The sequence below is a fragment of the Pseudopodoces humilis genome, chromosome 1, assembly GCF_049639895.1.
Source record: "Pseudopodoces humilis isolate 2021_Gansu_Grassland_sample_001 chromosome 1, ASM4963989v1, whole genome shotgun sequence".
NCBI lineage: Eukaryota > Metazoa > Chordata > Aves > Passeriformes > Paridae > Pseudopodoces > Pseudopodoces humilis.
Window position 1 is genome coordinate 134878988 of NC_142200.1, and position 22259 is coordinate 134901246.

A 22259-nucleotide genomic window follows, 5' to 3' on the forward strand; every position below is an offset into this window, starting at 1 on the left:
AATTTCTAGCTAGCTGACCATGGCCAAAATAAAGAGTAATCAATGAACATAGAAACTGTAGGACTGGATGATTTCACCATCACTAACCATCACAGACCCATCCTAAGAAATATCTTATATTGACTGATTGTGTTGTTATTCATTAAGAGAAAGAAAAAAACCATAGAATTAAGAGCAGAAATGGAAGAAGAAAAGCCCAGTTAATCTCTTGACATATCCACCATATATGTAATCAGACCCTAGAAAGAGAAAGTTCCTCTTTCATAGATGTTCTGAGTTTTTATCTCAATTCTCCTTTCACTATAATACAAAGGTTTTTACAGCTGGGCATATACCAAAACTATACAGAAGGACCAAAAGAACTGAAACCTAGGTGCATGCTAATACTGGGAAGTTAATTTTAGTGTTGAGATTTCGTAGGGAGCTCTGCAACTCCTTTTCTGGAAAATTATTAAGGAAAAAATAATGGAAATAGATGAAACATGTTAAGAACAGCTAGCTGGGTCTTGGACTTCCCCATTCACTGGAAGTTTGAACATTTGAAATCAGTTTTATTTTACCAGTGTGTGGTTCCTATAATGAAAAACAATTGTGAGCCCTGGCAGCTCCTAGAACCTTGTATTCTGGGGCCAGATTCAACCAAGGCCAGGCTCCAACTTAGGCAAGGTCAGTGGTTTCATAGTCTGAAATCTTTTTTTTTGGGCATCAGAGAGCCCATTCTTAGGCAAAATTGCCAACTAAACTTCTAGTCTGGAAGCACTGCCAAGGAGTGATGGCCACTGAAACCCCAGCATGTCCCACTACTTGGTAACCCCAAACTACCAAGCACCTGCCCTGCTGAAGAAAACATGGAAGAGCTGGGGTCCCTACCCCAGATCAGTTGACCCAGGTCTCTGAATCTGGAAAGCCAGAGCTCTAGAGCACTCCAAGGATGTCTGGTAAGAAACAACATCACTGTTGACTGAAATCTGCTGGGTGTTTTTTTTCCAGATTTTGTCTTAACTGATGTTTTTACAAAATTTTTCAGCTCTCTTTGATTGAAGTTGTCTGCTGAAAGTACATATCATTAAAAAGTTTCTGACCATAAACAGCTAAAAATTATGCTAATGTGTTTGAAGTTTTCAAATATGGCATTGGGCAGCTGGAGGAATCCACAACTGCAAACAGCATGACTTTTTCTCTGTAATGACCCAATAGAATGGGGAAATTTAAAGGTGCTAGAAGGCATTCTATGAGAAAGCAAGAACAGACAAGAGTGACAGCCTTCCAATGATGTTTGATTTGGCTTCAGACAGATAGTTTTGGTACAGATACTTAAAATTCTCATTTAACTGTTTGCCAATTCTGCAATTTTCAAGTGCATTCTTTCTTATTGTGAATTATCTTATTTTAGAAATATTAAAACTGCATGAAAGTGTTTGGGTTTGTTTTTTTTCCAAAAGTGGATTTATGCTTTCAGCTCTCCAAATCCAACTGGAATGAAAGATCAGACATGACAGAAGTGTTATCATATAGTGCAGCTGATGGTGAAGCCGAGGGGTTTGGATAAGTAGTACAGTAAAGTTGTTAACTTATTTTTATGAGGAGAGAACAAACTAATGGATTCTATTGTTGTTGGATTGAGGTTTCTTTAATTAAGTCTTTCCTCATTAGAAAAGTGAAGGATTGCCTTACCTTTTAGAGGATTTTTTTCTGTTGACCAATTTTCATAAAAGATCTCTACAAACAGTTAAATTTATCAGTACTTAGTATTTCTGTAGCTTTTTCATCACAGACCCCAAGGTCTCAATAAAATTCTTTGCAGGTGCCCTGTGTTTACTGTTGGGTGAGCCAGCTTGCAGAGCATAGGAGCACTTTCCTCAGGGAAGTGCAGGGTGTCAAAGGGAGAGTAAGAAAAGTAATAGCTTCACATGGCTGAGGGGTGATTAATGGAGGCTGTTGGGAACTCCTCAGCGTCTCCAAGAGAGTGCATGGATAAGCTCCACTTTGGGAACATGGTCTGTGTAGGTGTTTTGGCAGTCTGAAAATCTTGGGGCAAAGCCAGTTGCTATGTTCTCTGGTGATGTAGAGGACGCCTAAGAGAACAGTGGGAAGGGCTGCCAGGTCAAACTCTGGCCTATTTTTCCCTTTGCCCAAGTTTCACACTGAGTTGTGAGCAGATAACGGCTTGAGTCAGGCTGTACGTCTGGAATCCGGCTGCACGGTGAGCTGAAGCGTTGGCGTGGGGCTCGTGAGTCAGTGGCAGGCTCGGTGCCGGGTGCTGGCTGGCACTGCTCTGCTGTGGGTGCAGGCACGGCTCCGCGTGCCCTGGCTGCAGAGACCGGCTCTGCTTGTCCTCTCTGCCAGCCACCAGAAGCAAGCCTCCTTACACCCACTTGGGTGGATTGATAACTGGTTTGCTGACTTTGTGCATGTAGACATTTTCAAAGTATTGCAAGTTATTCAGCATGCCAACAAGCTTTGAAATAAAGAACATAACTGCTTTTATATAATGTTGACTCTTTAGTATATAGAGACTTAGTTTAAAAAAACCATTAGCAAAATCTGTATCTTATACACTTAAGTCTTGTTAGACTGACCAAAAACCTTCACAGGAGATGTTTAAACATGGTGTAATCTTTTTTACTACAGAAAGATTCTCAGTGCTGTGATTTTCCCTCAAATGTTTTATACAGAAACGATCGCTCACTGTTTACCATATTTTAACCTAAGGATTGCTAAGACAAGTTTTCATTTCAGAGATGTAATGTCTAAAGGCAGTAGGAACAAGGAAGAGCTATGTGCTAGAGAAAACCACGCCTTTAGGCAAACATATTACATGGCTGCAGTTGAAAAGCACATGATCCTGTGCTTGCACTAAAAAAACTTCCTTTTGCCCTCAAAGCAATTGTGTGTGACAGCACCCAGTATTTAGAGGCTCAGATAAACCCAATATCCTCTTTCTCTGTCCCTAAGTCATGTGAAGTCCAGGAACATGTGGCTCAAGACAGCCTATGCAGAAGAGTATGGGTTTTTATTGAGCAACATGGGGTTTTGTGGTGTGAGAGTAGCGTGACTAGACTCACACCAAAGTACAGATGAGAAGCAAGAAAAGACCATCCTTCACATTTTTAAACTTACCATTAGCAAAGAATCTGTAGAGTCTGGAGAAGTGAGAAAAGCAGAAAGAGAGGAAATACCAACCATGTGGCAGAAGACACTGTAATCCACCAGGTAAAGCTGCCTGGCTCCTGGGGACCAACTTACATGCCCTGGTGAATCTTTCCCAGACACCGTGACTCTCTGGCTCCAACAGTCTCCCTTTTGGGATGCTCCACCCAGGGCCTGAGTCCTGGCTTAAAATAGCAGGTATACTTTTCAGAAAGGGTTTGGATGCCCAGGTGTTTCTGCCCTGCCCAGCCCAAGGGAGCCTTGATTGAGGCTTTGTACTCCAAGCACTATTTTAAAACAAAAATAAATGATGTTACATAAAACAGTATCCAGATACAAGATTTTGAGCAATAGCTCAGTCCCATGTTCAAATTATTTTCCATCTTAAAGTATTCCATCTAAATTATATTAAGGTGGAAAATAGGAATTTTTTTTTTGACAGATTGCTTTGACTTACGAGAAATGAATGAACAGGAATATGAAGTCCAAAAGTTAGGGGAAATTAAACCTGTTGCTTTCAAATCTTCCCATGGAAATTTTCTCCACTCTGCAATGTAACTTTGGAATTTTCCTTTTTCTGCAACCCATTATATCCTAGTGGCTATGATTTCTTTGACAGATACTATTCCACCCGTTGTAGCTTTGTCTGAAGCAACTAAAGAGAGCATTGTGTAGCTTGTACAGTACAAGTACAATCTAGGAGGATTTTCTTTCCCTGGGTTCTTCTCTTGGTATAAAACATCTGTATCTGCCTATCCCTAAAGACATGATCCCAAAACTGCTCAAGTCAGTAGGAGTCATTTTGTTCTACTGGCTCAGGGCCAGAGTCAGTACGCACAATATAGCTTAGTATGTTGCGGTGGTTCTTCAAACCAATAGAAAACTATATTGAATTCCTTCTCATATAGTGATTCATACTGTTTAGTTATATTTTAATTATATATTATTTTAAACTCTGGACTAGACTATTTCTCTGTGCAAATGAAAAAGTTATGCCATGTTCCTGTTTGGCTTCATAATTTTCATCTGGTTCATTTATGACCCATCCCAGTGCACACCTTTGTTTTGTTACACTTATTTATTATTGCTGAGACCACAATCAGATTATCTCCTTTCTTCTTTCTAATACCTGATACTCCAGACTGTTGATCTCTGGCCCTGGGGAATATAATTTCTAATTCCTGAGAACAGAACCTGCTGTGATAAGAGCAGCTATTGTTTATATACTGACGCTGCAATTCCCTTACCAGTGGAAAAACCTGTAGTAGACAGGAATAATCTCTTGCTTCATCTGCCATGGATCACTGTAACTACAATGAATCCAGTCACATTATCAGAGCAAGGAGTGAGAGGGGAGAAAAATCGTGTAGATTTTAGATCAGCAGCATCCACTGTACATTTTGTGCTCTTCAACTTTGGGAATGTAGAGTCAGGGGAGGGTGATATACAGTTTTCTACAATCCATTGGAGGTGATGGAGAGGGAAGCCGAAAGATTCAGCTTTTTTTTTTTTTTTTACGTAGTTGTTCCTTAGCTGGCTTTTTCATCTCCCTATTCATCCACCTTTCCCCAAAGGCACCAGAACAAGCACTGCTTTCTAGATGGGTGAATTTCTCTTGTCTGTCATTGACAGTGTTCAGCCATCCAGAGAGGTCCATGGCTGGGCACAGTGAGGTTGTACACTCTCAAAAGCACATGTGTCCACTGCAGATTTTTGCCAAGGCCTCTCTTAATAAAGCACTAATACATTTGTTTTGGAAGTTTCCCTTTTCTTTTCCTTGCTTGCTCATTCCTTACTGCTGTTGCTTACAAAAGTATGATAAAATGTTCCATGACTTTCTGAGCATGTGCTCCACAAACTCTCTGAATCACTCTTATCTTTGCAATGGCACATGTTACATAGGGTCAGACTGTTTTCATATAAGTTGACTGTGTTATAGTCAATAAATGTGTGAGTTTTTCTCCTATGTCTTGTGTGTCCTTTGTGTAATAAAAACCACATCAGGTCATTAGCAAAAGCTTAAATCCTGCACTGAAGAAAATGGCTAGTCAGCTGTAATATTTCCTTTTCTTGTCTAAGGACTTCAGGTATGTTTGTGATGCCAGAGCATCAGCATTTTTATCCTGCTTTGGAATCAGTGAACTCCAGCCTGTGTGTCTGATCAATAACTGTTTAAGTCTGTCGCTGGCTATGTGTACGTGGAACACCTGGCACCGCAACCCCTGATTTCAGCTTCAGTAGCTGTGAATATCAGATTAGCGTGAGATGGTATTTGCATAAGTAAAAGCATTTTTAAACCTCTCATATTCCTTTAACATACAGCCCATTTTATTGCTGTTTATAGTTGTTATTTTTGTTAGACTGAGGTCCCAAAGGGTTTTATTTATGCAGATAAAAATTATTTTGTCTCAAGGGTTTGTTTTTATTTCCCAATTTTCTGTAGACAGAAAACCCACATCACGTTTTGCTCATTCAGTAATTTTATATCTGAGGTGTTTTTCCTTTTCTTTCCAGATGCAGAGGGAAATTGCTTATACGGGACGAGATGGCCCAAGTGGCTCCCGCCCTGGATCTGCCACACACCCTCTGCATGCGATGCCCAGCTCTCCACCCTCCACCCCGGTGCCCCACTCCATGCCTCCCTCTCCGTCCAGGATTCCCTATGGTGGGGGCCGGCCCGTGGGTGTGCCAGGCAATGCCACCATCCCCAGGGACCGGCTGTCCAGCGTGCCAGCCTCGCGCTCCATATCGCCCAGCCCAAGCGCCATTTTGGAGAGACGGGACGTGAAGCCAGATGAGGACACGAGTAACAAAAACCTTACCCTGATGCGAAATGAAAGTCTGTACGGTGACCCGTACTTGTTTCACGAGGGGAGGATGAGTGTGGCTGCACCACACTCCGGACACCCCCTCGATGTCCCCGATCACATTGTAGCCTACCATCGCAGTGCCATGAGGTCATCGAGCACTTACTGCAACCCCTCGATGCAGCCTGAAATGCTGGAGCAGTCCTTGTACAGGCAGAAGTCACGAAAGTACCCAGAGAGCCATTTGCCCACTCTTGGCTCTAAAACACCTCCAGCCTCACCCCACAGGGTGGCTGACATGAGAATGATTGATATTCATCCTCACCATGGCCCTCACATTCCTGCCCACACCATCCAGCCTGACAGGTCTTCCCCCAGCCGCCAGTCCTTCAAAAAGGAGCCAGGACCGCCGGTGTTTGTGGATGCGAAAGCACGGAGCGCTGTCGGCCTCCCGGGCATGGTCGAGGCAATGCCCTCTCCTGTGGACAAGCAGGCTTTTGGCTATGGGTCACCCACGATGCCCAAGGACAAGGAGACAAGGTAAGGTAGAGCTGGGGCTTAATTTATGCAAATGAGAAATGTTCCTAATCTGCACATCCTTTGTCGTTTAAGACTCAGGGGACAATGTAATGTGTAGGAGGCTGCTGCACCCGGCTGCAGTGTTTATTAGCTGTCTGTCAAGGTACTTAGTAATTTACAGGAGATGTGACACCATCCATTATTAATTTGAAAGTATTGTCAACCCATGATGAATCCCTAGTTATTTTCATTTGTGTAAATTTCAGTCATTGGAAAAAGTATAATAAAATAAAATGATTAACTGGGATTTTTCTTTGCAGACAGCCAGATCATGTTACAAGAACAAATGATGCTCTGTTCCTGCTAATAAGGGAATATATTTCACTCCTGTTAAGAATGACACTCTGATATTACAATTTTGGTTCTTTATGGAGTGAAGTTTTTCTCATCTAGTGTTAGGAAATGGGAAGAATTTATCATTACTGTCTTATCTCCTGTAAAACATGAATTTGCATAAAAATAGGGCAGTTGTTTACAATAATGTTCCTTGAGGGGAAACTGCTGAGAAAAGCAAGTATGTCCCAGGGAAGAAATCGAAACACGAATACTGTTCGCAATGATTTTTCCAGCATCACAAGCAGTTGGTGACCCGACTATTAACTTTTGTGTGATGGCAATGATGACAATGATCTCTCCTGTCTTTTTAAGGACCAGATTTACACAAAGGTCTGTGAGGGCTTCTGCTGCCTTAGACCCTGCCCTGGGAGAGAAAAATCATTACACTGCCAGGCGGTTGCTGTGTATTTATATGAGCTGTGTTAATCTCTAGTGTATTGTTTGTGCTGTTAACTTTTATAGAGCTCTTTAGGGAAGTGAAGATGAATAGCTGGAAAATGCTGAGCTCACAGAGGCCAAAGGTAACTGCTGATTGCCTTAACCACTGGGAAGATATGGAGTTTCATACAGACCCTAGGCTTCCCCTCTATCAGAGCAACTTGCTCAATAATTAGTTTGATGCTTTACCATGCTTGGCCAGAAAAAAAAAAAAAGAAGTGGGTCATGAGGTCCACTGGTAGGGAAAAAATGGAAGAAAATAAAGAAAAACAGCCACTCACAAAAATTACAGGCTTATAGCTTGGTAGTTATGACATAGAAGTACAAGGTAGGGAATATTACAATCTAAGGAAATCAGAGAAATTGGATTTTTATGTATCTGTTTCCAAGAGAAAGTTGCAGGTATTTGAAACTTCATTTCAATTCACTATTATTACATTTAGGAAATTATTTGAAGGAAATTTGCCAATTTTAATCCATTTACAGATAGAAAATTTTACAAAGTTCATGATAGGGATTAAAAATATGGAAGGATACCAAAAACTTTTTTGTGCAATTTTCTGTCTTCCCTCTGGGCATCTCAACTGTTCACTCAGCTACACAGTTCACTCAGCTGCACAAGGCTGTGTGTTTTTGAATGGATAAAGAACAAGTACTCAGATAGGTCTCAGATAGTTCTGCATCTCCTTAAAAGGGAGTTTTGCACCAGGAGTTTTAATCCTGGTCCCAGAATATATTAACAATGAAGAAAACAGCATTTGCATAATTGCACTTCCAAATAAATACATGACCTTAAAATTCAGCATGGTGTGTATTAGTCACACGGCACTGAAAGAATAATTTTGAAATCTGTCTTTATGGGTTGTGGGTTTTTTTAACCTTGAGGAAGTGTGACTTTCTAAAAAATAATCATAAATATCAAAAGCAATTCATGCAAATTGGTATGTTTTCTAACCACTGCAGTATTAAGAACTGAGTTTGAGTTCTACAAACACAAAATCCTCTAAGCTTTAATTTAGCTTTGTAATAATTTCATAAACTTTGAAAGCAAACACTGTTTAAACCATACTAAACTAAAGGGTTTATCCATGTTGAGGTGTTGTTTTCCCGCTTCTGCGGGGATTGAATTGTTACAAGGTTGTTATGGTGATATGTATTATGGTGATATGGTGTTATGGTGATGTACATAATGGCAGAAAGGTATCCCCTACCTTGTTGTATAGGGCTTAAGGGTTCACACCCATAAACGGTATGGGCTTTTTTCTGTGAGAAAGAATATTTTGGGGATTGTAGACATAGGGCTGAATTAATTCTCTTCCAGGAATGGTAAGATGAGGTGTTGGCTGCTCTGTTGTGTATGGTACCTATTTCCTGATGCCAAGAGCCTGAAAGCCAGGCCACAGAAAGCATATGGCAGTGTGTTCTGCCTGCGTGCAGAGGTGGCAGCTGCAGAGGAGCTCTTGGCCGTGGAGCAGCTGAGGAGAGAGGTCTTTTTCATCTCTGCACTATGGCACAAGAGACTTCCTGTCCCGAGTCATTCAGGAGCAGGTTGAGGACCCTGCAGGTACCAAACCCATCATCTCAGCACTGTTGATGCTTTAATCCCTAGTGGAGTGTGCTGAGAGCAAAGAAAACATTTATTGTGTCATGACTTTATGGAAATTTCCTCAAAGCAGCACTGTCACAACCTCAGGACAATGTAATTTAAAGTATAAATCAGGAAAGATTGAAAGGGATACTAACAATGTCAGAAGTAAAAGTGAATCTCTCTTCCCATCTCAATTCTACTTCAGATTTGCAGTCCAAGGCTGAATTGGGATATCCCTGTACTTTACCAGAATATGTTGAGTACTTAAAAGAGATAAGACATCTCACTGACTGTATCCTAGTTTTGTTGAAGAAAATGGTTCCATTACCTTTGGAAAGTTAACTGCAGCAGATCTGGATCTACAAGAGAGTAAAACTGGTATTTCTGAGCTCTGCTACTGGAGTTTCCTATTTTAATTTGACACTGCAGAAAACAGTTTCATGAACTCTGTTATTTAAGGCAGAGTTGAGGGGGATTTAATTGTTTCATAATTTAATACTTTCTTGTAACTGTTTTACCTTGGCTATTTCTAAGATAACTACTTCTGTGGCATAAAGCATTGACTAAATTCTCACAGTTAATTCATTTACCAGAAGAGTCGCATATAAAGCTCATTTACAACAATGAGAAGAAACAAATCAATGGAGATTTAAAGAAATAAAAGATGTTTGTATTCATGCACAGAAAAATATTAGAAGGTATAACAGGTTTGAAGGTGAACAGCAGTTCACCTTCAAAGGGTCATCATCTCTTAAATCTGAGGTCTACTGGAAGAATGAGTAAATTTTTGTGTATGAGCATGAGTTGTTCAGACAGGGATTTGCTGTCATATTCTTGGATGGCTCATTTATATACCTTGTGGGACATTTCTGGAAGTTACTGCAGGCAAAGCAGATGTTTAAATGTTGATGAATTGGAAAAGAAGCTGTTTATCCAAAAGTGCATTAAATTAAATGCTGTTTAATTTAAAATCTTTGCATATATAACACATGCTGCAAAATTCTAGATTATTTGATAGTGCTAAATATGTATATAATAAATGCTCATACTCGAAACCAGCAAGATAACTCTGTAGAATACTTTTCCTCCAAAAGCATGTTCGGGGTGTACTGTGGTTCTCTTCTGCCTGAACACTTTTGTCCTCTTCTTTCTATGCCATACTAGTGAGAGAAGATGATAGCTGGATTGAGCAAAAAATGTGATCACACCATTGGCTCATGGCTTGCAGTTCAAGACTAAAGTGTAGTGGCCATGTGTAGATTGTTAAATATTGTTCCCCCCACAAACCACTTTATTGTTTCATTTGTTGAAGTATGGATGGACTCTCTATGCATTAGGAAAAATGGCCTTACTTTGTAAAGTCCTGAACAGTGAGAGACTCCATCAGCAATGCACTGAGCATTTTATAAGGGGGCGCTTTACAAATACACTCTCTCAGACACTTTCCACAGGGCCAAAACTGGCTATTTCTCTGTGAAAGGTGTTGAATAACCAGGCAGAAAAAATGAAGTCAAATGACCAATACAGGATGGAGGAAAGGTAAACTGTATTTTGTCTTCCTTCTGTTAGAAGAACTGTTTGTATGAAGATGAGATACAGGCTCTGGGATAAGAGTTGTCAAATAGTTTAACAGCTGGTGTGCTTCAGAGCTTCCTTTTCCCCTTTAGCTTCAAGATGTAGAAGGTTTGAGTTTAATCTTCTCCTTAGAGAACTGAAATATTCACTGTGTAGATCTTTCTATGGCAAGAAACAGAATACAGAAGAATTCTGCTGATCTTTGGTTCCTTCCCTTCCAGGGCATCCACTCATCTGTTTTGGGGGAATTTGCAATAGAGTCTAAGACACCTTCACTTGATTCTAGGAAAGCCATTGGGAAAGACAGCCTATTCCTCTTTCCTTTCTTTTCCCAGTGAGATAAAAAAAATTATAATGAAATATTTCTATCATAGGGTAATATAGAAAAAAAATGTGTATTTCTGTCTGACCCCCTTTACATTGCTTCATTTGGAGCTTAACTATAAAATAGGAAGCTGCTGAAATTTTTTTCTCCAGGAAGGTGTGCCAGTTAGTCCATGGTGCAGATTTGGTTTTTGAGTACATCTGTTGTGAGTGATACGCTGCACAGCCTGGGGTTGGATAGGAGTGTGAATGAACAGTTACACAGACCAGTTTTATTCTGTGTGTGTACAAAGTACCTTCTCAGTGATGTGAATAGTAAAGATGTCCCCAGGAAAGGGAAGTAACATGCAAGTAACATGGCACTTAAATAGCATTGCTGTGACAAGTGATACCAATTCAGCAATATGCTGTACCCCTTCTTGGAATTACTTCCAGTTAACTGCAGTAGAAGGAGCAACATGAAAGATCAGTGAAGCTGTAAAGAATAAATCTAGTGATGAAATCTGACATATCAGTGCACTGTCACCAGAGAAGCATGGGCTTGCTTTGGTTCTGCTGAATTTGGGGTGTGATATACTAAGGCAGGGCCCTGGTTCCTGGACATACCCAGAGCCAGAGCTGTGGGTCAGGCTGCTGGGGAGAAGAGGGCTGGCAAGTGGCCTGTCCCTGCCTTCCTGGAAAAGGTCTGTGAGAAGCCAAGGCCAAGTCTGACAGAATTCTGCTGGGCGTCGCTTCTGACCTTGTCCTCTCTTTTCCTCCCCCACCATGTTGCCACCTCTGACTCTCCCAGCATTCACAGGAAAACAATGAAACAATGCCTTTCTGTGCTGAGGCTGATATAATAGCCATTTCTTTCCCAACTGCTGTAAAACCGACCCTCCCTGCTCTTCCTGGGTGGTGGAGAGATGTAGCTTTATCTGGGAAATTAATCTGGGAGCAGAGATGGGTTGGCTCTTCTTGGGCTACCAGCCTTCTGGTGGCAGCAAGCAGAGGCACCACTTTGTTCTGTTTGGGTCTGCCTGACCCTCTGTCCTAGTGCTCCACATTCCGGCCTGCCCTGTGTCACTGGAGTGGCAGCCTGCCCCATGCTGGGAAAGCTGGCCTGCCCCATCTGTGAGACTCTGGCTGCCCCACTGGTGGGACTCTGGTCTGCCCCATCCATGGAACTCTGGCTGCCCTATCCATGGGACTCTGACTGCCCCATCTGTGGGACTCTGACTGCCCCATCTGTGGGACTCTGACTGCCCCATCTGTGGGACTCTGACTGCCCCATCTGTGGGACTCTGGCCTGCCCTGTGCCGGCAGAGCTGCTGGGACTGGCTGTTCCCACCTCCCCTCTCCAGAGCAGTGAGCACCATGAGGGGTAGAAAACACAGCGCTGAGAACCAAAAATGCACAATTTTTGTCATGGCAATGCTGGCATCCCTGATAGACCCTGGCCTGGCACAGCATGAAGAGAGCATTTTTTTCTCCCTCCTGGAGCAGAGGTTGCTCCAGCCTTTCCCAAGGAAGTTGGAGGCAAAGGGGTCCACTGCAGATCCTGTCCCTGCTCCTCCAGGGCCTTGTGGTGCCAGAACTGGGCCACCAGCCCTCCAGCCATGCCAGCCCAGGTTACAGCCCCACCACCAGGCCATCCACATCCCTCCCTGCCCGTGCTGGAACGTGCTGCCTCCCACCACCTTCAGTGTGACCACCTCCACAAATCAGGCTTTTCTATTTAATGCCTAAAAGGCACCTCCTTTCAGACACCTGTTTTCGAAATGTTTGGTGCTAATGGCTGTAACAAGTCTGGGTATTATAGTGAAATGATTACAGGAAAAATCTGCCTGGTTTCTGAGAGAATAACTCCAGAGCACATGTAGATTCTTCACATTCTTAATGCTTTTACCATATGAAAAATAATGTGTTCTGTGCAATTGATTCCAGTATTTCATTCGGTTTTCATCATCTCCTATCTTGGAACATCCCTCTCCCTCTTAACAACATACTTTCCTAGATTTCATGGCAAAGGACAAGATCAGCTCTGTGTTGCCATAATATCTTTTGAAGCAGAAAATTGTTTCCAGATAAACTAATGTGGGATGAAAAAAACATTGTATTTATGGATTGGTAAAACAGATAGACTTGCAGTTGAATTTAGTTCCAGGAAGGTTTTGTGATGATTATCTGGGAAAAAAAAAATGTTTCATTATTAAGTGTCAAAAATGCTGCATTAAAGTTTGTTGGAGTATATTTATCCCTGGGTTTTAGTACTTGTTTTTGTTCCAAAGGTTACTGTAGCCTGCACCAGTTTCTTATTTTAAAACTTGTAATAGTGGAAATTCTGTAACGTATTTCTTGGTTTGAAATTAATTGGGTCAGATTCACTAGTCTTCTCATCGCCCTTCAAAATACCTTTCAATATGAAGACAGAAAAGTAAGATGCGTGCACTGCATTAAATTGCAGTAAGAACACGTCTGCTGACTGGGGACTGACTGAGCACTCTCTTCTTCCCTTTTTGTGTCTGTTAGCATCTCATTACTTGCTTTGCTGCCCTGTTTTCTCAACCTCTGTGTGTCTCTGAGTCTCTCCTGGCTATGGTATTTGTGTGCTAGCTCAGGAAACTTCATTCATTCCCTGAATGTGAATGAAATAATTAGCCTGGATAATCTGTCTAGCTGCAAGTGGGGCTGCTTACTTGCTTTTTATCATGTCAGCTTGCTTTTGGCTGTTCTTGGTACCTACATTTGAATTTATATGAGTCTTATTGATTGATGCTGTTGCTTTGGCCACCAAACAGCAACTGCAGCTGGGGTGGTCAGTTTGGCTGCTCCCATGTGCACAGAATGCTGCAGTGGTGATGGATGGTTTGTGCAGCATGCTGAGTCTCTGTCTGAGTTTGTCTGTCCCATCTTCTCTCATTGCTGCTGCTGGTTTTAACCACTTGTTTTTGAGTTTTCTTCCCAGTCATCCTCCAAACCCAGTCTGCTGTTAGAATTTCCTTCTGTATCCCCACACACTTCAGTGCTGTAATAGAGGGATGTCTTTTCAGAAGGTCCCATATTGATGTGTGTCTATGTTGTGGTGTGTCACTGGCACATATAAGGAGGCACCTCTGTGAGCAAAAGGCTGGTTTGGAGCTGACTGAGGAAGTCCCCTAGTACCTGACTAATATATGCATTTATGCAAACAGATAAACACACAAATATTAGCCTTCACATCCAAAAAAAAAGTTATTGTTCTTGTTTAGCGACCTTTGGTTCCTATGGAAAATATTGATTATACTTACTGTAGTTCTACATCTCTTCTGCTTTTCGAGAATTTCTCAGGATATGTCCACAAAAGAAAATACATTTTATTATAATGTTGCCATAAAGTCTGCATTTGGTGTCCTGTGACTGACTCTATGTTACATTTCTGTCCTTTTCAAAGCAGACAGTTGTGATGTCAGGTGCAAAGGATTTGGACTGGAAAGTAGTCAGCTTGGGCAGATTAAATGCTTCCCAGACAAAAATCCTGGGTCTGGGGAAAGTAAAAATAGTAACAAGAAGAAGTGTAAAGTCTTTAATCCTGAAACCTTAAGTACAGAAAAAATGATTGGCCCAGAGTAGGTAAATGCATGTAATGCTGAAAAAGATTTTTTTCACTATTTCCAAGAGGCATTAACAAATTGTTTTAGGTGCCTGCCTTGTGAGGTCATTAGACATTTATTACTTGGTTGTTTGTTTTGTTCTTTTTAACTATGCAGATTTTTTTAAATTGTCTGTTACGATGCAAAAGCTGTCCAAACCAAGATTGGTAAGCTGCTGCAATAAGGTATATGCAAACTGGTATCCAAGGGCCTTTGCACAAACTCTGTAGTGTCTTTCCAATCCTGTGGTAATCGTTCACCTAGAAAAACAAGTCTGAAAGCAAATATATCTGGCTTTAACAAACGGTTCTCTTGTCTTACAGAGAGAGGATACAAGCCATGGAGAAACAGATTGCCAGTTTAACTGGTCTTGTTCAGTCTGCGCTTTTTAAAGGGCCAAATACAAGTAATAGCAAAGATTCTTCTAGGTAAAAACAGAATTCATCTGTAATGATTTTAGTAACCAATCAACAAAAATATATTTGAATGTAATAGTAAAAAGAATCTTGAATGCTCAATCATTTTTAAGTCTCGTTATCATCTCCATGAGAATGCTAGGCAGAGAGGAAGAATATGCCAAATGATAGATGGATATTAACTGCATTACTCTTCTTTGAGATAAAAAGAATTTATGTAGCTACATCTCTGTGCTTTCTACTGCTTATACTCCATTCCTTGCTTAACTTGTACTAAAAGGTGATTTAAAAAAAATTACTGATGACTGACAAATTACTGGTGATTTAAATTTTAAAAATATATGTTAGACAAGGCTATTTAATTTGTTGAATATAAACTTCACTACACTTTTAATAGTTAGTAAACTAAAATTAATTTTTTTCTTGTTATTACTTAGTGAGAACATGATGAAAATTGTGTCCAGCAAGAGCAGCACTGACACTGCAGGTAAGACAATTCACTTTTAATTTACAACTTATTCAAGTATATGAAAAGCTGCAACATTACAAATATCCCAGCTTATGGAAATGTCAAATTTACTTAAATTTCCATGGCTGTACTGTCAGAACTGAAGTTTAAGTGCAGGATATGGGAGTCGATCACATCTTTAAGAGGGGAATTTCTGACAGGTTGAGATGGTATTTGGAACAAATTTCACACCTGTGCTGAATGATTTAAATGAGATGTAGAGCCTCTACATCTGGTGAGTTTTCCAGTGACTTATCCTGTCTATAGGGTGTATATATATCTGTCCTTAACCCTAGATGTGTCCAGATTGCTACAGAAGACTAAATATTTAATTCCTTTTCTTGTCACCTGAACTTTTTCTAAGGTCCATCTGTCATTAGGATACTATGGATGTAATAACACCAAGAAGTTTAGCAGTCATCAAGACAGCACTTTCCCTAATTAAGCTACGTTGATCTGTTACTAATTATTAGCATGCATTAAACTGTTCTGGGCAAGCACCAATTATGAAGCCAGTAAGAGCTGATCTTGTTTTAGCATCCCACCTGGAGAGCTGTTAAGTGCATAAAAGATGGAGTTAAGACTGTTGCGAAAGAGGATCTCCATGTGGTTGAAGCTCTTTGTGTATGGGCTGCTGCTGGAGAAATCTGCAGGGTATTCATGTGCTTAAAGGCTCCTCTTCACCTTTGTCATGCACTGAATGCAAATACAGGCAGTTCCCTGCTTCCTGGTAGTGCTGTTCCCACAGGGAGGTCTGTGCTCTGGCAGGTAGTAAACCACACACATTTAATTAGCAAACCTATTATGCTCCTAACTAGACTTTCTGTTGGAGCTGTGAACTCACGTTCAGGATTCCTGTTTGTCTGGAAATGTGCTATGTCCTCCTGATCGACAGAAACCAAACTAGACCTGGAAACTATCAACCACATAGAAGAGAGAAAGAGCTGAAGTCCTGGTACTGAAGCTTTGCTCCCAAGCCACTTCGGTGCTGTTCCAACTCTTCCCTTCCTGCTGGCCTCTGGATGGGGAGAGGAATACTTAATACTTTGAAGAAACAAGTTGTAATTTTTCAGTTTCAGACAATATGATGAAAAGTCTGTCATTATTCAAAACAGCTGCAAAATGGTCTTAAGATTTTTCCCTATTTCAGTGTCATTATAGATGGAGAATTTATGGCATTTCCCACTTGCATAGGCCTCACCTCATATAAAGCACTTATGAAACCCTCACAACCAGTACATACAGTGCCTTATGTTCCTCTTTGTACCATTGCAAACAGTGGCCTTTCTGCTTTCTCTGTGATGGTACCAGTTCAGACAAGTACTTGGTTGGGGGCCACTGAGTTGGAGGACCTGATCTAAGTGGGCCCTGCTTGGAGTGGGAGTTTGGACCTCCAGAGGTCCCTTTAAAGATGAATTATTTAGTGATTTGTGTGTGCATGTGTAAATGTACACTCACTTAAATGAGAAATGGAATAATATTAACTGGAAAAACAACCTTACATAAAGCAAAAGCTCAGGATTCCAAGAAGCCATGCCCAGCCCACCAGAACAGTGTGGTTCATCTGACCAGCAGCCATTTCCGGGCACTGTTGTTCCCAAATACTCCTCACTCACTACCTTATCATATGACTGACACATCCCTGACGTGACACCATTACATCTGACAGCTGCATGTGCAAGCATGGTGGGGGAGATGGAGGGTGGGGACTTAATTTACAGTCAAAGGCCAGATCATCATCTGCCACTTACTGGCAGAGACATTGGCTTTGTCACTTGACTATGTGCTTATCCAGCATATGAGTAAGGATTCCAGCATTCAGTTTGTGCTATAGACGCCTTTCTCATCACTTAGGAGAAGGGGATAAGGCAGTGGGAACAACCATGCAGCCAGCAGTCTGCACGGATCCCTATCAGTGCTATAAAGTATAGTTGTAACTTCTGCACCTGCATCCCTGCATCCTGTCCTTCCAACATGACATAAAATTAAATTGTAGCAGGTAAGGAAAACAAGGTGTGATGACCCCAGTATACTACAGTATTGTAACCCACAACATCTATTACTGAAGGCTGCTGTATAAAATAATAATTTCGTATAATGGAATATTTTCCCGCTTTTGTGCCTGGAATTGCTCAGGACATGGTCCAATAAGTCAATGCAGTTTGGCTTACTTGAAAATTAGGCAATCTGCCAGGATATACTACAGAATGTTTCTCCTTTTTCTAAATATGCTTGGGTCCAAACATGACAGCAGGAGCTAGACACTATTCTGCTGACCGTTGTTTTGTTCTACAATTCACCCCAATCTGTATTAAGTATAGCCATTTAGGCAGTGACTCTCTCACTTTACAATTCCACTTGACAACTTTGCACTAAGATATCAGTTTTAGCAATTTCAAAGACTATTTGAAAGATAAAATGATATAAAATGTTGATTGAACAATCCTTTCTAGAGCTCTGATAAGCAAAAATGTGAATTGCTTCCCATTCTAAAAAAATAAAACATCTGTGCAAGATTGCCTCATCAATGTTGAACCAACATTGGATTTTACAGTATCCTATCCAAAGGTAGGAGACTTAGTGTAAAAAAGCAGAGAACTACATTCCCTGGAATAGGAAAGAAACCAAGATTTCTAAACTCTAGATAACTCTATATAGCTAGATTGTGAACACTTTGTTTGGTATGTCATATGAACCAAACGGTTGTATTTAACTTGCTTTTGCTTTGCCAGTCTGTAGAAGCCAGTGGCTTCTTTAGCCCCAAATGTTAAGGACTCTGAAGAATCCCAGCTTTTTCACTGAGGAAGATGAGCCTGTAAAGACAATGTTTGTCTACATTTCTTATCTTTTATTGCTTTAGGCTCAGCTCTTTCATGGGGGATGGGTTCAAAGAGCAGTAACCCTCCACAGAGTAGCTATGTCTCTTCTGATAATGTTGGGAGAAATCCCATGACTGAATCCTTATAAAGATCTTCAGTTCCTGAAACACGAATGGCATCAAGGAACTCTTCACTTAGAAACAACATGTGATTCTATAACCAAACCATGATAGTAAGAGTCACCATGAGATTACTAACAAATACCCTGAGAAATACTTACATACTCTCTTTTCTGTCATATTTTTGTTCATCAACTGGAGATTGATTGATAGGCTAAATCCTGGATTCATTTATTAAATTGGGATCAGTTGTTTCATGGATTACCAAAGAAAGGAATAGATTTTTGCTAGTTGCTGCCTTGTTAGAAGAGGAAGGAAAACATTTCAGTATTCCATAAGAAAGAGATCAGGGACTAAAATTTTCTGCACTAACATCAATACAGCAAGAGGAAGATGGAATCAGGGAGATTACAAACAGGGCTCACATTTGATTCCTCATTGTTAGTGAACTGTCTTGTCATCTGTGCATATCTGTGTGCCCTTCTCACATGCATGACTCTTGCTGTGATGACCTGTGAATTAAATCACAGTCCATGTCTGCTTGCTTAGATTCAAGGACAGATCATGCTAATCTTAATGGTCAGCATTTGCAAACAAAATATGATCCTGAATTCATTTTGGATCAATGAGATGAAGTTGCATACTAATGTATATATAGAATATTTTATTATTTTGAGGGTGACTTAGTGCCATCTAGTAACAGTCACATCTCCCCAAATAATGCTTGAAAATATTGCTTCTCTTTAATAGGATTAGTGATTTGTGAAAAAACATTGTTGTGTGTCTTCTAATGGCCTTTTGTCCCAGCCTGCTTCAAAATAAAATCTTAGCATTTTAGAAAAAAAATTAAAATCTGTAAGATGGTAGGAGAGCAGTGTCTTTGCAATCATACCAAAGGTCAAGTGTCAGGGAGAAGCAGTCATGTTCCTTATCCCCTGAGCACACAGCAAACTCTTCCTCTTTCTGCACTTCAGTTCTCTTTGTACTCTAAAATGGCAGCTTAGTTCATTAGCCTTTGTAAAAAGTTAACTTCTTTGTTTGTCCTAAGTATTAGGAAATTATGGTGGGAGGTTGAATTTCCCTTACCTTTCCTAACTCAAGAAGGGGTTTCTTTAAAAACCCAAGAGCCAATGCTGTTTCTTTCCATTCAATCCATCTGGCCTCACATCTAATCACAAAGCTACAGCCTGGGATTATTTCCAAAAGTGAGCTACACTCCCTAGATGAAGCAGCCCCTCATTCAGCTGGCCTTTTATTCTTTCTTGATGAAAATATGAATATCTGAGAAATCAACTCCTGGTCGTTATTGCTCACTCTTGTGTTTCACACCCCCTGGAGTCAGCAGTCCCACTGCACCTTTCCCAGGCTCTGAGCACACTCTGCAGCAGGGACACTGGCAGCCAAGAGCACCTAATGGCCAAAAGAGGAGGCTGAGGCAGCAGCAGAGGAGGAAAGCTGCTTTGTAGGGAATTGGAGACATTTATTGCTTACAGAAGCAGATCACAGTCCATCTACACTAAAAGGAAAGCAGGCACCCCTTCCTGAGAAAATATGTGAATCGGCTGGGGTCCAGCATGGGGGGAGGGACTGGTGGGGTCTGATTCATGCCTTGGCTGCCTCATCACAGGGTCAGGGGCTGAGGTTTTGGAGCTTTTGCTTGAGGCAAAGAACAGCAGAAAGGTAGGTGTGCTTTCAAAAATAGTCCAGATTTGTGGCTAGGGATCAGAACTGTTGGAGGCTTATTCACATTTTTCAGACTCTCTGGTGATTTCTGTCTGTAAGGTTTATGAACTAAATACCATTCTCTTAAAAAAAGAAAAGAAAAAAAGGCAAAAAATAGTGCATGTGGGAGGGAAATAAATGCTTGACTGTAGGAGAAACTGCAGTGTACGTGTAGACAGAGAAGTATTAGCATACATTAGGCTGAAGCATGGAGTGGATACATGATGGCAGTGAACAAGGACTGTTTATTTCTCGAGTGTTGCTTTCTGTTAAGGAGCTCTTTGAAAGTCAAGAGAGCACTGAATCATACTGGAGTATAGCAAAAATGTGCAGCAGCTTGCTCAGCAGTGTAATGATGACTGCTGTTGTTGAAGCACCAAGCAGATCTAGCTGGAGCACGTTCAGGGTAGGTATAGCATTACAGCAGCCTGCACCAAGCTAGAACAGCTTTTTGTCTGAGCGTGTCTCCAGAAGCCCATGGCATGGCACACTGTATGTAGCATGGATCCAGCCAGAAGGGCCTGTGCTTTCATTTAGCAGAATTGCAAATGAAACTAAAGTAACAAACATGATTCTTAAAAACTGGTTTTTTATATATAAAAATAGGATGGTGTACTTTTCATCCTTTATGAATGCTTCTCCCAGATGAATTTTGCAAAGGCTGTATTTGAGCTATCCACACCTGTTGGAAAAGGAATAACAGTGTGTTGTTATGCTGAGCTGTCCTCGGGCATATTTGGAAGAATAGTTGAAAAGACTGTGAGGGATGAGAAGCATGGGGAGAGAACTTCCCACTCTGGGATTCGTACTCATTCCAATCAGAAGATGCCTCATGCGCTTTAGTGCACTGAAAGTCTGCCTTCAGCAGGCAAAGCTCACAACACTGGTTTTTGTTTGATTTCATTAAACTTGATAGAATGTGTGCTTGTGGGAACAAATGATGACCAAAATCCCTGTGCAGATCCATTGATGAGCTATTTTCTATTTTCTCAGGTTTCTTTTTTAATCATAGAGAAGGAAGAAATTGAAGTAGGGAATTACCTAATCATAAAATAGAATCATGGAATTATTTAGGTTGGAAAAGACCTTCCAGATCATCCAGTCCAACCATTAACCTAACACTGCCAATTCCAACACCAAGCCAGGTCCCTAAGCACCGTATCTACACACCTTTTAAATACCTTCAGGGATGGTGACTCAACCACTTCCCTGGGCAGCCTCTTCCCATGCTTCATGACATGGTGAAGAAAATTTTCCTACTATTAAATCTCACTATGTGTAACTTTAGGCCATTTCTTTTTGTCCTATTGTTTGTTACCTTGGAGAAGAGATCAACTCCCACCTCTTTCCAACCCGCATTCATGCAGCTGAAGAAAGCAATAAGGACCTTGAGACTCCTTTGTTCCAGACTAAACACCCCCAGCTCCCTCAGCTGTTCCTCATCAGACTTGTGCTTCAGACCCTTCCCCAGTTTTCTTGCCCTTCTCTGGACATGCTGCAGCACCTCAATGTCTTTGTTGTAGTGAGAGGCTGTTAAGGCCGTAGTTCAGGGACCAGCAGCCATTTGTGCCATTTGAGATCAAGGATAAGGTGGATTTGGCAGTGTGATGAGGAGTTTGCAATACTATGTAGAACTGGACTTAAAAAATTAAGTTTGTTGTACTGACAGTGTCATTTTGTCTGCTGGGGGAGTATGGGGGGTGAAAGGACACATTAGAAAAAAAAATTGAAAAACACACGTGTGTAAGTGCAAACTGGGAGAAGGAGCTGACATTTCTATTAGCTGATGAGCTGGAACTCTCTTATTCTCTCTAAATAGAGCTTCTTTCCAGGTACCTGAGACTGAAAAGAACAAGCTTGGCATTGTTGCTGTGTAGAGGAACAGCATTCTTTAACAAAGAAAGTTTTGTGAGGGCAGCAATCATAATTTTCAGAGTGTGTCCCGGCTTATTTCCTTGTGTTATGCTGTATTCCTTTCTGACAGACTAAAAGGGAGTGGGTGGATGCAACATGGCTGGAAGCCTCCTCCACACCATCATTTCATTTCTCTGGTTTTATAGGGTTGCTGCTGGAGATATTGGCTAGAAATAATGCAATTGTTCTTTAAGCAGTGAAGCAAGATTCTCTATAGAAATCTTTTCCCCATATTTGGCAGCTTGACTGAATCCCTCTCCTGTGATGATTAATCAACAAATATGCAGTTCAGGAGTCCTATGAATGAATTTGTATCAACTTGGTCTCAGACATCTCCTGGGAGGACAGTCCTG

The 22259-nt window shown here is 41.1% G+C and overlaps 1 protein-coding gene across 23 annotated transcripts in view; it reads left to right on the top strand.

Annotated features, from left to right (window-relative positions):
- Window positions 1-22259, top strand: part of KIAA1217 (KIAA1217 ortholog) — a 354640-nt gene that overhangs the window by 298818 nt on the left and 33563 nt on the right. For 20 of the 23 annotated variants that reach the window (XR_015771982.1, XM_088051935.1, XM_088051930.1 and 17 more), the window contains 3 exons: window positions 5665-6497; window positions 14732-14836; window positions 15262-15311. Coding sequence is in view for 22 of the 23 variants with exons in the window: in XM_088051935.1 (XP_087908061.1) it covers window positions 5665-6497; window positions 14732-14836; window positions 15262-15311 (988 nt within the window). In the remaining variant the exon portion in view is untranslated. The remainder of the gene's footprint in view (window positions 1-5664; window positions 6498-14731; window positions 14837-15261; window positions 15312-22259) is intronic. The other 3 variants (XM_014248655.2, XM_014248657.2, XM_014248662.2) reach the window with 1 other exon arrangement.